This window comes from Argopecten irradians, unplaced genomic scaffold (genome assembly GCF_041381155.1).
Source record: "Argopecten irradians isolate NY unplaced genomic scaffold, Ai_NY scaffold_0434, whole genome shotgun sequence".
Classification (NCBI taxonomy): Eukaryota; Metazoa; Mollusca; class Bivalvia; order Pectinida; family Pectinidae; genus Argopecten; species Argopecten irradians.
The window spans coordinates 3,509-18,911 of record NW_027187901.1 but is presented as its reverse complement, the minus strand read 5'-3'; the positions used below and the strand labels follow the sequence as shown (position 1 = coordinate 18,911).

The 15,403-nt window shown below is 35.4% G+C and overlaps 1 protein-coding gene across 1 annotated transcript; it reads left to right on the top strand.

The window, feature by feature from the left end:
- Positions 1 to 2,580, top strand: LOC138312714 (uncharacterized). Its single transcript, XM_069253492.1, has 3 exons — positions 1 to 307; positions 467 to 771; positions 1,041 to 2,580. Exons 1-3 carry the CDS (start codon positions 1 to 3, stop codon positions 1,050 to 1,052), a joined length of 624 nt encoding a protein of 207 aa, XP_069109593.1. The 3' UTR covers positions 1,053 to 2,580.
- Positions 2,581 to 15,403: the final 12,823 nt, after the last annotated feature.

The following is a 15,403-nucleotide window of genomic DNA, read 5'->3' as shown; positions in this document are numbered from 1 at the left end:
ATGAGTCATGAATTGCCTGAGAGGAAATTATCGTACAAAGAAATTGACAGGGTTTCCAAATATATCGGCAGTGGATATCAGACATTCTTTGTCGGCCTTGGCTGTCCTAGTGAACTACTTCAACAGGAGATGGAAGAGCATCGACACCTCGCATTTAGATCTCGGATAACAAAGGTTTTCCTTCAACTTTCCAAAATGAGAGTAGATAGCAAGTTCAAGACAGTAGCTGTGGCAATGTTACAAAACGGAATGGACCCAGGGAAACTATTTGGAATAACTGACTCCAAGGAGGATTTTATCTATAAAGGTAGGGATGTCTAATGAACAAATAGGCCACACATTGTGTGATTATTGTTAAGAATTTCATCTTTCCTAACTAGATGATGAATTTCAATATCCGCAAAGGACGTCAAAAATAAAGAAACTATTGGTTCTTTAAGTCATCACCTTTTCAATATAATATCAGATGAGCGATTGCCGGTGGTGTGGCTACAGGAAACACTCTCTGTACATGATGTCCAAATCATTGCGAGGTATATAGACGTTAAAACCTACTTCAACATGTTCCTTGAGCTTGGTTTCCAGCCAGAAGATGTAGACAATTTTGACGACCAGTATAGAAGCAGGCCGACTCATGACAAGATTAAAGCCTTGTTGGAAACGTTCATTACCGAGACCCAGCCTCCGCCAACAAGGAACATGATTTTACTGGCGATGCAGGAATGCAACATGGACACAGAGTCTCTGATCACAGCTTTTATCACCACAAAGGTATCGTATCACGTTTGATTTACTAGTAGTACCATTTATTCATTTTATCCAATGTTTGAGACCTTTTCATAATATTTAATTCCATTTAATCCATTTATTTAATTGGTTCAGTTTAGATAGAACTTGAACAAATATGAAATTGTAGTTCTAATAGAATTTCAACTTAACGAACATAAAATGCGTTTCCTGTTAACTATTTGATTATTATCTTAACATAGTTTTCACTATCACAATCAGCTACTGATAATGCGTTCCTTTGTCTTCTGTAGGGAACCAGATAAGAGCGGCAATAATAATAGTATGGTGACATTCAAGCACGCACGGGATATTTAATGCAAAAGACATATGTTGTGTTTCTCATTACGGATACATCAATTTTGTCATATCGTCATGCATTATAATTAAGTCTTATCTACATCGGATGAAAATTTTCGTGAACCAGTGAACTTTCAGAACTTTTCAAACGGACATATACAGAACGCATTACAATGGATCCCCGGAGAAGCAGTGTTTAGACAATATGGAGACAACACTGATTTCCTGTATGCTAACGTCACAAACCTGAAAACATGTAGCAACGATTGTGCCGTGAAAAGGACATATAAGTGAAACGATAAGACTATGTTTACCAGAGTTGTAGATCATATATGTATCAATGGATTCAGTATATTAAAACGCATGTGTCATTTCGATCACCTATCTGTTATAGACGTTAAGTTTGAATCCATGACTGGCATCGTTTTTGTATTTGTTTTTCTTTTATGTTAAATCGGGCTATATAACCTTTATGTAAGAAGGTGTTTATAAACAGGACCTATTTCAATCTGTTCTACCTAGAGTGATTTAATGAAACGTAAATAACCTAATGATGATGATGATAATTATACCATTGTTATGTTTTGAAATTTGTATCTACTTGTAATTATTTGTAAATGTCTTGCTGTATTTTCAACATAGCTTAACATGCATCGTCATGTTGTCGCAGCTACATGTATGCAATGAACAGTTTTTATCAGTGATTTTCTATGCAATTATTATCTTTTATTGATCAGTATGTAATATAGCGAAAATATTCCTTTAAATTAATTCTTGTTATTTTATCATTTATATATTTTTTCAGTGTTATATATGCTAAAGAAGTGTGCACATGGACCAAATCTGTGTAATATTGATATCTCCTATTAGGAAAGTATTCGGTACAGATCTAATGACCACACGGGGTTGAACTGAAACATCATTGTATTAAAACATCGGTTTTTATTTGAAATGTCAAAGTCAGTCAAAAAAAGTACAATGGAAGTTTTAGAAAATTACTCAGAGGTGTCTTCGTCTACAGATTCGTATGTAGGCAGCAACCCTTCAATGTTCACCAACTACTCTGTTGGTCTTATGACAAATATAATAATAATATATAATTATGACGTATATAACATGCTTTTATAACGCTTGAATTGATATCTGTTCTCGTAGATTTATCTAAACCGTCTTTTTTACCTTTTGCGAAAATATATATCAGGACTGATAATGTTAAAGGTGTTTAATCTGTTGTGTGCTCTGTTAATGAGTATGTGCATTGTATGTGAGTCTGATTCATGATAATATTTTCGTATGGCTAAATATACCGGTTGTAACTGTGAATTTGTATGTGTATTACTGCACTTGATGTTTTGTCACACGCTATATCTAAATAACATAATTGACAATGTGACTTGGGAAAAGGTTGTTATCATAAGTTTGTCCTGTCGTCATTTGATATCAAACATATCGGAAGCATAATGTAAATTAATTACTAATGTAAATAGTAAATAAAACAAATGCATTTTTGATCATTTGGTCATTTCCTTTGCAGAATCATAATTCCCTGATATCTACATATGATACTAACAACGTCCGTTCGACATAACATATCAACTGACACCATAACCACCCTGACACAATGGAATATATCTTATAGCACCAGCGAGTTGTATTATATAACATCATGATATATACCTTATAACACCAGCGAGTTGTTTCCTATTACATTATGAGATATACCTGTAAACACCAGCGAGTTGTCATCTATAACATTATGAAATATACCTTATAACACCAGCAAGTTTTATTATATAACACCATCCTCGAATACATGACACAGGATGTTACTGATAACATCACACAAAAACCCTGATGACGCCATTCGTGTCCATAATAACACGATGTAATCAAAAAAATGTAATTAAGAACGTCAATAAATATACTCTGTATAACTGCAGGATGTGACAATGACTTAAAAGGTCAAATTAATGAAGTTTGAACAATTTCAGAAGTGATTCGTAACCTAAACACAGAAACCACAACGCAGCTAGACACAATGTCTTAACACCACAGAGGTATCTGACAACAACTCTGCGGTGTTTGACAACACATCTGTGGTATCTGACAACACTTGGTTGTCTTTGACGACACCTCGGAGGTATTTCCCAACACCTCGGAAGTCTTTGACACATCTCGCAAATTTATATCATCACCCTGACGGTCTCTGGTAACACCTCTCAGGTCCCTGAGAATACCTAAGATGTCTTTGACAACATACACGATGTATCTTACAATACGTCGGAGTTATCTGAAGACACCTGGGGAGTCCCTAACAACACATCAGTTGTCTCTTAAAATACCACAATAGATCCATGACGACACCACGAAGGTCCCTGATAACACCTCGAAGGTCACTGACAACATCTCGAAGTTTCCTGAAGGTGGAACAACAATGGTCAAAATTTAAAGAGATACTGGGAAATTCAATGCTTTAAAAGGAATTAAGAATGAAGAGGATTGTAAACAATGTGTATTTCCATTAAGTCAATGGCAAATATTTGGCAACTTTACTTCCACCGAGACAAATGTAAAATGATGAGATTGGGATATCAAAATATAGATACAGACGAAAATAAAATTCTAAATTTGTGGACTTGTGGACCTAGAAGGATATTGGAGTTACCATAGATGCTAAACTTTCTTTGATAAACATATCTGTAAAAAGGTCTACAAAGCAAATATTTAGTCATGGGAGTATTACGGAGGACTATGGAATATATAGACCAGCATAGTTTCGAACTTTTATAACCGGTATTACATAGGCCTGATATTGAACATGCTGTTTAGGCCTGTTGTCCTTGCAAAAACATGTAACACCAATCGAAAACATTCTACATTAACCACCAAGCAAATATCAGGTCTCTCAATTTTGTCGAAAGCACTCATTTACACAGAGAGTCGTTGATGCTTGAAATATTCTCCCATCAAACGCTGCAATTCCGATGTAAACTTAATTAATATTGAAAAACAATTCCTAATGGCCGTCTTTTACATGATTATGAATGTATAATGTCAGAACAAATACATTTTTCTATGTATCATATAGTTTCTCCCTAAGTCAATATATAAAATTACATACATGTATTTACATTCCATGTTGCATTCGCCTATATATCGCTAGTATACCAAATTGTAGTATATGAGAGTATGTCTGCAATTTACAGTGATGAGGTCTCTGTGTAGGAATACAAACAAAGTAAACAAACATGTCCGCCATTAAACAATAAACAAAGCCAGTAGCCTATCATCACATAGGATTTGTATTCGAAATAATTAAACTTTAAATTCAAAATGTTTGCATTAATGAAATTAAAATGAAAATCAATACGAAAACATTTAAAATGGTCTAATTCATATTTGGACGCTTTCCAAATACCAAATTAAAACGTCATAAAAACATCGTCCAGTGTCTTAGAACGTCGTCTGCTTGGCCTACTGTGTCCGGAACACCGAAGGAAATTAAAAAGTAGTCTATTTTGATTGGAAAACACCAGGAAAAATACAGCATTGGGCTTGAGTTGAGAGTTTTTCAAGGTACCTGGTAAGCTTTTGACTGTTTGAAGTAGAACTACACCGTGTAATTTCGAGATAAAACTCAGCTTAAATTGATGGATGAATTTGAGAACAATCACATCGTTTGAGCTTTACACAGCATAAAAAATTACTCAGCAACAGTGATTCCGGAGTGACTGTATTACATGTGCCTTCCGAAACAGAAATTTAATTGTAGTGTTGGGAATTTGATGATTAAAGGGGAATAACCCTTAATGAGTACATTAGACTCTGCATCACTGCGAACGTCCTGGGGAGGCGCTCGGCATGGTATAATGCCGAAGCTAGGCTACGACGACAGAGGTAATGAGAACCAGCTTTATCACAATAACTATTTTATTAATATCGACAGATATCTGGCAGACTGATAGAAACATAATGAATTCATAAAAACGAAACCAGACACACTCAATATCCTACAAAACTATCATAGAAAAGTCAGATTTAAATAAGATTGCATCTGGCCTTTCTAGTGGCACAAAAAAAAACCAAACATGTGGTTTAAATAAATCACTTTGTCCACATTGTCTCTCGCGGAATATAATTCCATCATCAGATAAATCACCTTAGCAGCGTCCTTCCCCAAAGCTGATTCGGAACCACATCACTCCTATTGTAGGGTATCTACATTGCGCGATATCAAATGTCACCTATATTTTGAAAGTGTATGTTATTTTGTAGATTTTTAGGTAATTTTGCTAAAATAAAGTTTGATGTGGTATAAAATGTATCTTTGATTACTTTATTTATGATACCATGAGGAGCTATAATATATCTGGAAAATATCCGCTGTTCCGGTATTTGTACCTGCTGACGTCAGCGATGTGACGAGCGGCTAATTTAAACGCATTATAAGCGATGTTTCTTCAAAAATAGTTGAATGTAAATATAAGCAATAAACACTTACCAAGTTGTAGTATATAGTCAATATGAATACAATTTGGGTAATCATGTTGCACGATAATCATGTCGCCCTAGCGGGCGACATTCAATTTATCTGTCACCCAAATTGTATTCATATTGACTATATACTACAATTTGGTAACTGTTTATTACCTAAATAGTTTGTCCCTAAGTCAGCATGAAAACCATATTGTTTCTCCCTAGATCAGTATGTCTATATAGTTTGTATAGAGACATATAATGCATTTGAAGTATAGATACAAACCATATATGTTATTCCTAAATCTGTGAACATCCCTATTTTTTTCTTCCTTAGTCTTTATACAAAATGCATCTGTATATAAACCATATATTTTCTCTCTCCTCTGTTCTGCTGCTATATATAGGTATATATATAAACCATATTTCATCTCTCTAAGTATGTATATACATATATTCGCACTAATGCGGTATACATGGCATTGTTTTTAAACCTGAAGCGGTGATTATTTTTCGTATTACACAGATTAAATGCCCTTGAGTGTCTATCATTATATTTCCCCGTCTCTTTGATAAGACGTGTGTGATATAACCATGACGATGTCGTGTGCGATAGAGTAGGCAGGCTAGATTACAGGTAGACTATTCGCTTTAACACCTCAGTGCAGGGTAGACAAGTTTAAATGGCGTCGATTGTTATCAATTTACCAGTCCGTCCCTTTAATTGAACAGGTGCAATGCATAACATGCTCAATGTAGTCAGTCTGTGTTACAGGTTAGGTATGTCGACATAAGACATTATACTGGGGCTCAACATAACACTTCTGGAACCAATCAGAAGATATATAAATAAGAATGTATTGTTATTTACAATAAACTTTTTAACGGTCATGTAAACCCAAATAAGTATTATTTATTGGACGGTAAATATATCCAGTTTTAGTTTGTAGGCGATATCGTATCCGGAGTCACTTCAATGCTTTCTAATGCCACGATGTTTCTACCCCTTTTATTACCAATATCACTTACACTGGTAGCCCTGTTCTGTTAATTTTCGTTCTTAAACTGTTATTTTAACCATATTCGTGATTTTCTAACTATTTATGTTGGTTATATCTGTTTTACTGTTATTATCAAAATTTTAGTTATCTTAAACTAAAAGCATGTTATTATTTTCTAGCACACGTTACACTTTTGCTGCTGTGTTATCTCTATCTTTGCATGCGTTTGTCTTTTTTAAATGATGTTAGATTTAGTGGCTGATGTTATTATTTATTTTGCATTGTTATTCATTTCCTTTCACGTGTTAGTGTCAGCAATGATTGTTAATGATTTTGTTTCCCATGTTATTGCCAGAATGTTACGTGATTTTTATTGTGAAACTTTGTTAGCATCAACAGAACATGTGATTATTTACGTGACCACGTTACGAGTATCGTTGGAAACGTTATTTTTTTTGAAAGCGTTATTTTTGTCGTGGAAATACCACTGCCTATTGTTCTCATTGACCCCCTACGGCGACAGCGCAGTGAGCCGGCGGGCGAGCTTCGCTAGTGTGTTGACCACTCACCCATAACGAGAGCACGGCTCCCAAGATATAGTCGACTGGCGGTATCGCTGTCACTGTATCGCTACCGTATCGCATGTGCTGTGCAACTGAGCATGGAATATATATAGTTTTCAGTTACTATATTTACAGTTCTTTTTCTCCAAAGTTTGCATTCACTGTGTAACAGGAGAGGAGAAAATGTAGCGGCCAGACCGGGATTCGAACCCGGGACCCTCAGAATACTAGCCGAGTGCTCTACCGACTGAGCTACCTGGTCACCGATGATCGACCCAGTCCAATCCCGCTACACTCCTCCCTCCTTTCTCGAAGTCTTCGCCCTCGAAGACACACGAGACCCTTCCAAACACCACCACCGTGGGTTATTTAGTTGGGCGCCAATTCTGTAACAGGAGAGGAGAAAATGTAGCGGCCAGACCGGGATTCAAACCCGGGACCCTCCGAATACTAGCCGATCGCGAGTGCTCTACCGACTGAGCTACCTGGTCACAGGTGATCGACCCCGTCCAATCCCGCTACACTCCTCCCTCCTTTCTCGAAGTCTTTGCCCTCGAAGACATACGAGACCCTTCCAAACACCGCCACCGTGGGTTATTTAGTTGGGCGCCAATTCTGTAACAGGAGAGGAGAAAATGTAGCGGCCAGACCGGGATTCGAACCCGGGACCCTCAGAAATACTAGCCGAGTGCTCTACCGACTGAGCTACCTGGTCACCGATGATCGACCCAGTCCAATCCCGCTACAACTGTATAACTTTATTGAAAATTCCTTACATATTAGGGTTGTGATGGAATCGGCAAAGACGTTTAAATCCTTGGAAACTGTCATAGTTTAACTACACTGTACAAAGATTTGATATTTTTTAACATATTGTGTATTTCAAGTTTATTGATTATTACGTTATAAATATAATATATAGATATGTTTCTGATAACGTACGTAATCTGTTTTGATTAACAAAATTGTGTACATTTCTTGAATGGCTGATTAACAAAATTATTTGTCGAAGTTATGCATATTGTGGAATCCGTTTTGATTAACGAAATTGTGTACATTTATTGAATGGCTGATTTATATATATCACAACATTATTTGAGGCATATTTTGGAACAAGTGCTATATATTCAAAATGAACATTACAAAATCTACTATACCGAAGGTAATTCTATTTGATATGTCGTATCGTACAGGGAAGACACAAATAAATATCAAATGCACGTCCCTTGAATACAGTTACAATATGCATGATGCAAACTGACATGCATTTATTTAATTAAATACACTATATTGTACGTTTTGTCTACGTTATGAAAAGTGAAATATATATTCAAGTTCATGCTAAAATCACTGTCAAAACAAACTCCATTGTATCCGACTTGCTACCGCGCAGGGACATGTAACATGCGCAGCGACCCGTGAAAATGGCCCGCGGGTCAAGCAGTCGTGGATCTTTTATTTTCGTCAAGTATTATTATCTACGCTAGAAGGCCGTTACCATTAATTTTTATGTACTGTTTGGAATCGGCTTGTTAACTTAAGCCATTAACTTTTAACTTCAACAAAGGTTTTTGAAAAATGGTACCATGACATAGAGTCATCTAGCTAAAGGAAAACTATACTCTACTATCAAAGAATTTGTGTCACGATAAAATGAGGTGTGTTCTCCTTTCAAGACACTCGGAGTCATTAGTTGCCGGACACCTAGATATCCGCATTTCGGTGTCAGGACATGTATTGTGGTAACGAGACTTATTTGGTGCGTGACGTAATCGACCCTATGCGAGGCAGCGCAGCTCATCACTATCAATGCTTGCATACGGCGCTCGACACACCTACCTGTGATTTTCAAAAACGTATTTTCAGCGATTGGGGATTGTTGCTACGTTCCTCTGATTTTTTTAAATTATTAAATAGCATTGTCATGAACTTTCGTTTTCTTATAAAATGTTAAGCAATGCGGGACGAAAGCGTAAGTTTGAGAACCGCGATGAACAACGTAACCCTGTACAATTTCACCTGGATGCGGAGGCTGGTGGATTATTATGTATATTTAATGAGGGTAAAACTTTCGTGTAGATTTCTTACTTTTTTTCAATGATTTATGCATTCTTTCTAAAGACTGTAGTAAAAAGTAACACATACTTGTATTCATCTTAGCGATTAACATTTTTCCACATATTTAATTCTCCCTTTCTCTTTCTTTCTTTCTTTGTCTCCCTCCCTCGCTGAGTGACAGGTCACAGCACTTACAGGTTCTCGCCATGTCTGCTAGTGTGATTATCCTGTTTAGACAGGAATTCACACTAGACCTATACACGGTGGAGAAGGTTAACGGAATCGTGATGCGCCCTGACTTACGAGGCTCGACTTACGGGGCACTTATATTTCATTGTATTTAGGCGGCACAAGTAGGAGCACGAAGCGAGAAAATGGCCGACAATAATTATATACACTTTATAGACAAAGATATTGAAAGGGAACATTAACATTGAAAGTTGCTAGTAGACGTAAAAATAATCTCTTTATGAGTTGCAAATTGGTTGAAATCTTAGCGAAGTACGGGATTGGCTGGGCGGGTGGTTACGTTATGTATAGTAATCTTCAGAATGTGCACACAAGTCATCTACAAGTATTTAAACCAGAGACTTAACGGATTTGTGCAGTCAAAAATAATAATTTCAGTTTATGATGGAAATGGCTTTATCAGACCGTGTAGAAATTTAAACCTCTCCGCGCCGCGCGCGACCGGAATAACCTGTAAACCGCCGATATCGAGGTCAAATTTTCTGACCACCCGATCATGCATATTTTCTAGCTCTAAACCGTGTGACGTCATAATAGTCCGTGGCTTATAGCTGTACTATAACTGATGTGCTATCACTTACATCGACGGTCACAGGAAAAGCCGATCAAAGATTTTTTTTATGATTACTTTTGAGTGAAGTTAATCGTACAATAACGTTGGCTCTAATATAAATAACTAAAAGAGTGAAATTCGATGTTTCAAATACTCTAATTTATGCTCTAATAGCAGGTATCTTCGTGTAATTATGAAAGAAAATCCACACAGAAATAAAAGTTTCACATTTTTTGTCGATGAGTTCAGCAACTAATTAGCTTTAATAAGATAACATTTTCCTGTAGTCTGTATCTTTGATACATTGTGAATTGCAAAGTTTGTGACTGTAAAATGAAATTTTACGTTACAATTTAAGAAATCCTTGATTACGTACACACCGATGTTTGATCATTACAAACATTGTGTTGTGTGTTGCTAACCGAATAAATCGAGATACATTTATTGTAATACCGTAGAACGTTTCAACATGTGGTAGAAAGAATTTACTTTTGATATTATAAAAGATCATATAATTGAGATATTAAGCAAAACAAACTATTTTTTTCAGACCGTGCGGTCGCTTTCAATTTTTAATCGATATACGAGTAGATACACCGATATTATAGATATATGATTAGCCATGCCTTTGGTTTGATGGTTATGTAATACCTTGACCAGGATGTTGTTTACCTGTACACGCCGCCATTCATCGAACTAACCTGCAATTACCTGGCCACGGGCAATTTGCTATTCGGTGGACTATGTCGGGTATTTGCAATTGTCTTACTGTCAATCAGGTTAGGACATCCGTTAATTGGATTGTGATTTGAATTATGGAAACCCCGTACATCTATGCTCTAGGTTTTTTATTGTCACCTCCATTTTTAAAATGAAGATGTAAAAGCAAATGGAAATAAAATATACCTGATCATACCTAGGAATATATATTACATACACATATATATATGTCGTACACAGGTAAAACAAAAATGGAAAGTGACTTATTCAGAAACAAAAATGGTTCTAAGAACTATTTCAACTAAAGGTTTAACCTAAAATTATTCCAGTCTAGTACTGTAATTACGGAATCGTCGCATATAGCAATCTTCCGTAATTTCTAAGGTATTAGTAAAAATTCTAAGAATGTATTTTCACAGTTTCGAATCTAAATGTACATGCATAGTCATACAAGAAGGGTTACAACATTATCACACTAAATATACTTATCTAAATATCACTTAGTATATTTTTAAAAAGGTACAAGATATTATATCTATTTATAATCCCTGTATACAGGTAATTTCAATTTTCATTTGAACACTTTATGTGGTTACTTTTTGGATGATACGATAAATGTTCATATATCATACTATTAAATCTCGGTATGATATACAAAACGGTCGACAATGAATATACTATTTTAAGGATTTAGTATAATTTTGAAATAATAAATTTATAAAATCTACATTTAAACTGTAATTTAGGAACATATATCAGAAATACCATTGATGTATTTCTGCTTTTTAGTAAACGTTATGGATAAAGTTTCAAAGGCAACAATATAGATATACATATAATTTTCGGTATAAGTTCGGTACTGTTACTCCAATATCACATAACTGATAACCGTCCACATTTTATTTTTACTCAAAACTGTGCCGTGTTTGCATCGTTATGGCAGAAGTTTGAAATAAAAACACGGATTCTAGATATATTCATGCTAAATTTTGGGATTTTACTCGTAAAAAGATAGTGTTACGTTATACTGTTTTTTTATTACACTGAAATTCACATCATAGCTATCTAAATCTCAGTCCAGACTGATCCGAACATCATTTTGATATCGCTATCAAATTGGACTGATTATATCTAATCGTAAATAAGATAAGTATATTTTTGAATGTGTGTAAATAATGTTTAAACTGAAAATTGTAACCCTTTTTGTATGACTATGCATGTACATTTAGATTCGAAACTGTGGAAATACATTCTTAGAATTTTTACTAATACCTTAGAAATTACGGAAGATTGCTATATGCGACGATTCCGTAATTACAGTACTAGACTGGAATAATTTTAGGTTAAACCTTTAGTTGAAATAGTTCTTAGAACCATTTTTGTTTCTGAATAGGTCACTTTCCATTTTTGTTTTACCTGTGTACGACATATATGTATGTGTATGTAATATATGTTCCTAGGTATGATCAGGTATATTTTATATCCATTTGCTTTTACATCTTCATTTTAAAAATGGAGGTGACAATAAAAAACCTAGAGCATAGATGTACGGGGTTTCCATAATTCAAATCACAATCCAATTAACGGATGTCCTAACCTGATTGACAGTAAGACAATAGCAAATACCCGATATAGTCCACCGAATAGCAAATTGCCCGCGGCCAGGTAATTGCAGGTGAGTTCGATGAATGGCGGCGTGTACAGGTAAACAACATCCTGGTCAAGGTATTACATAACCATCAAACCAAAGGCATGGCTAATTATATATCTATAATATCGGTGTATCTACTCGTATATCGATTAAAAATTGAAAGCGACCGCACGGTCTGAAAAAATAGTTTGTTTTGCTTAATATCTCAATTATATGATCTTTTATAATATCAAAAGTAAATTCTTTCTACCACATGTTGAAACGTTTTACGGTATTGCAATAAATGTATCTCGATTTATTCGGTTAGCAACACACAACACAATGTTTGTAATGATCAAACATCGGTGTGTACGTATGTCAAGCATCATATCCTTGATGCTCTAATCAAGGATTTCTTAAATTGTAACGTAAAATTTCATTTTACAGTCACAAACTTTGCAATTCACAATGTATCAAAGATACAGACTACAGGAAAATGTTATCTAATTAAAGCTTATTCGTTGCTGAACTCCTCGACAAAAAATCTGAAACTTTTATTTCTGTGTGGATTTTCTTTCATAATTACACGAAGATACCTGCTATTAGAGCATAAATTAGAGTATTTGAAACATCGAATTTCACTCTTTTAGTTATTTATATTAGAGCCAACGTTATTGTACGATTAACTTCACTCAAAAGTAATCATAAAAAAAATCTTTGATCGGCTTTTCCTGTGACCGTCGATGTAAGTGATAGCACATCAGTTATAGTACAGCTATAAGCCACGGACTATTATGACGTCACACGGTCTAGAGCTAGAAAATATGCATGATCGGGTGGTCAGAAAATTTGACCTCGATATCGGCGGTTTACAGGTTATTCCGGTCGCGCGCGGCACGGAGAGGTTTAAATTTCTACACGGTCTGATAAAGCCATTTCCAGCATAAACTGAAATTATTATTTTTGACTGCACAAATCCTTTAAGTCTCTGGTTTAAATACTTGTAGATGACCTGTGTGCACATTCTGAAGATTACTATACATAACGTAACCAGCCGCCCAGCTAATCCCGTACTTCGCTAAGATTTCAACCAATTTGCAACTCATAAAGATATTTTTTACGTCTACTAGCAACTTTCAATGTTAATGTTCCCTTTCAATATCTTTGTCTATAAAGTGTATACAATTATTGTCGGCCATTTTCTCGCTTCGTGCTCCTACTAGTGCCGCCTAAATACAATGAAATATAAGCGCCCCGTAAGTCGAGCCTCGTAAGTCAGGGCGCATCACGATTCCGTTAACCTTCTCCACGATGTATAGGTCTAGTGTGAATTCCTGTCTAAACAGGATAATCACACTAGCAGACATGGCGAGAACCTGTAAGTGCTGTGACCTGTCACTCAGCGAGGGAGGGAGAGAAAGAAAGAAAGAAAGAGAGAGGGAGAATTAGATATGTAGAAAAATGTTAATCGCTAAGATGAATACAAGTATGTGTTACTTTTTACTACAGTCTTTAGAAAGAATGCATAAATCATTGAAAAAAGTAAGAAATCTACACGAAAGTTTTACCCTCATTAAATATACATAATTATCCACCAGCCTCCGCATCCAGGTGAAATTGTACAGGGTTACGTTGTTCATCGCGGTTCTCACAATTACGCTTTCGTCCCGCATTGCTTAACATTTTATAAGAAAACGAAAGTTCATGACAATGCTATTTAATAATTTAAAAAAATGAGCAATAGGGTCAGAGGAAAAATCGGATACTAGTAACAAATGACAACAATCATCCCCAATCGCCTGAAAACTACGGTTTTTTCAATAATCTTTGTGAAATCTTAGTTAACAAAGCCGAATTCCAAACAGTAACATACATATTAATGCGGCCTTCTAGCGAAGATAATAACAAATACTTGACGAAAAATAAAAGACCACGACTGCTTGACCCGCGGGCAATTTTCATCGCTGCGCATGTTACATGTCCCTGCGCGGTAGCAAGTCGGATACAATGGAGTTTGTTTTGACAGTGATTTTAGCATGAACTTGAATATATATTTCACTTTTCATAACGTAGACAAAACGTACAAAACAGTGTATTTAATTAAATAAATGCATGTCAGTTTGCATCATGCATATTGTAACTGTATTCAAGGGACGTGCATTTGATATTTATTTGTGTCTTCCCTGTATGATACGACATATCATATAGAATTACCGTCGGTATAGTAGATTTTGTAATGTTCATTTTGAATATATAGCATTTGTTCCAAAATATGTCTCAAATAATGTTGTGATATATATAAATCAGCACAAATAATTTTGTTAATCCCATTCAAGAAATGTACACAATTTCGTTAATCAAAACAGATTACGTACGTTATCAGAAACATATCTATATATTATATTTACAACGTAATAATCAATAAACTTGAAATACACAATATGTTAAAAAAACATCAAATCTTTGTACAGTGTAGTTAAACTATGACCGATTCCAAGGATTTAAAACGTCCTTGCCGATTCCATCACAACCCTAATATGTAAGGAATTTTCAATTAAGTTATACAGTAAATGCAAACTTTGGAGAAAAAGAACTGTAAATATAGTAACTGAAAACTATATATATTCCATGCTCAGTTGCACAGCACATGCGATACGGTAGCGATACAGTGACAGCGATACCGCCAGTCGACTATATCTTGGGAGCCGTGCTCTCGTTATGGGTGAGTGGTCAACACACTAGCGAAGCTCGCCCGCCGGCTCACTGCGCTGTCGCCGTAGGGGGTCAATGAGAACAATAGGCAGTGGTATTTCCACGACAAAAATAACGCTTTCAAAAAAAAATAACGTTTCCAACGATACTCGTAACGTGGTCACGTAAATAATCACATGTTCTGTTGATGCTAACAAAGTTTCACATAAAAAATCACGTAACATTCTGACAATAACATGGGAAACAAAATCATTAACAATCATTGCTGACACTAACACGTGAAATGAAATGAATAACAATGCAAAATAAATAATAACATCAGCCACTAAATCTAACATCATTTAAAAAAGACAAA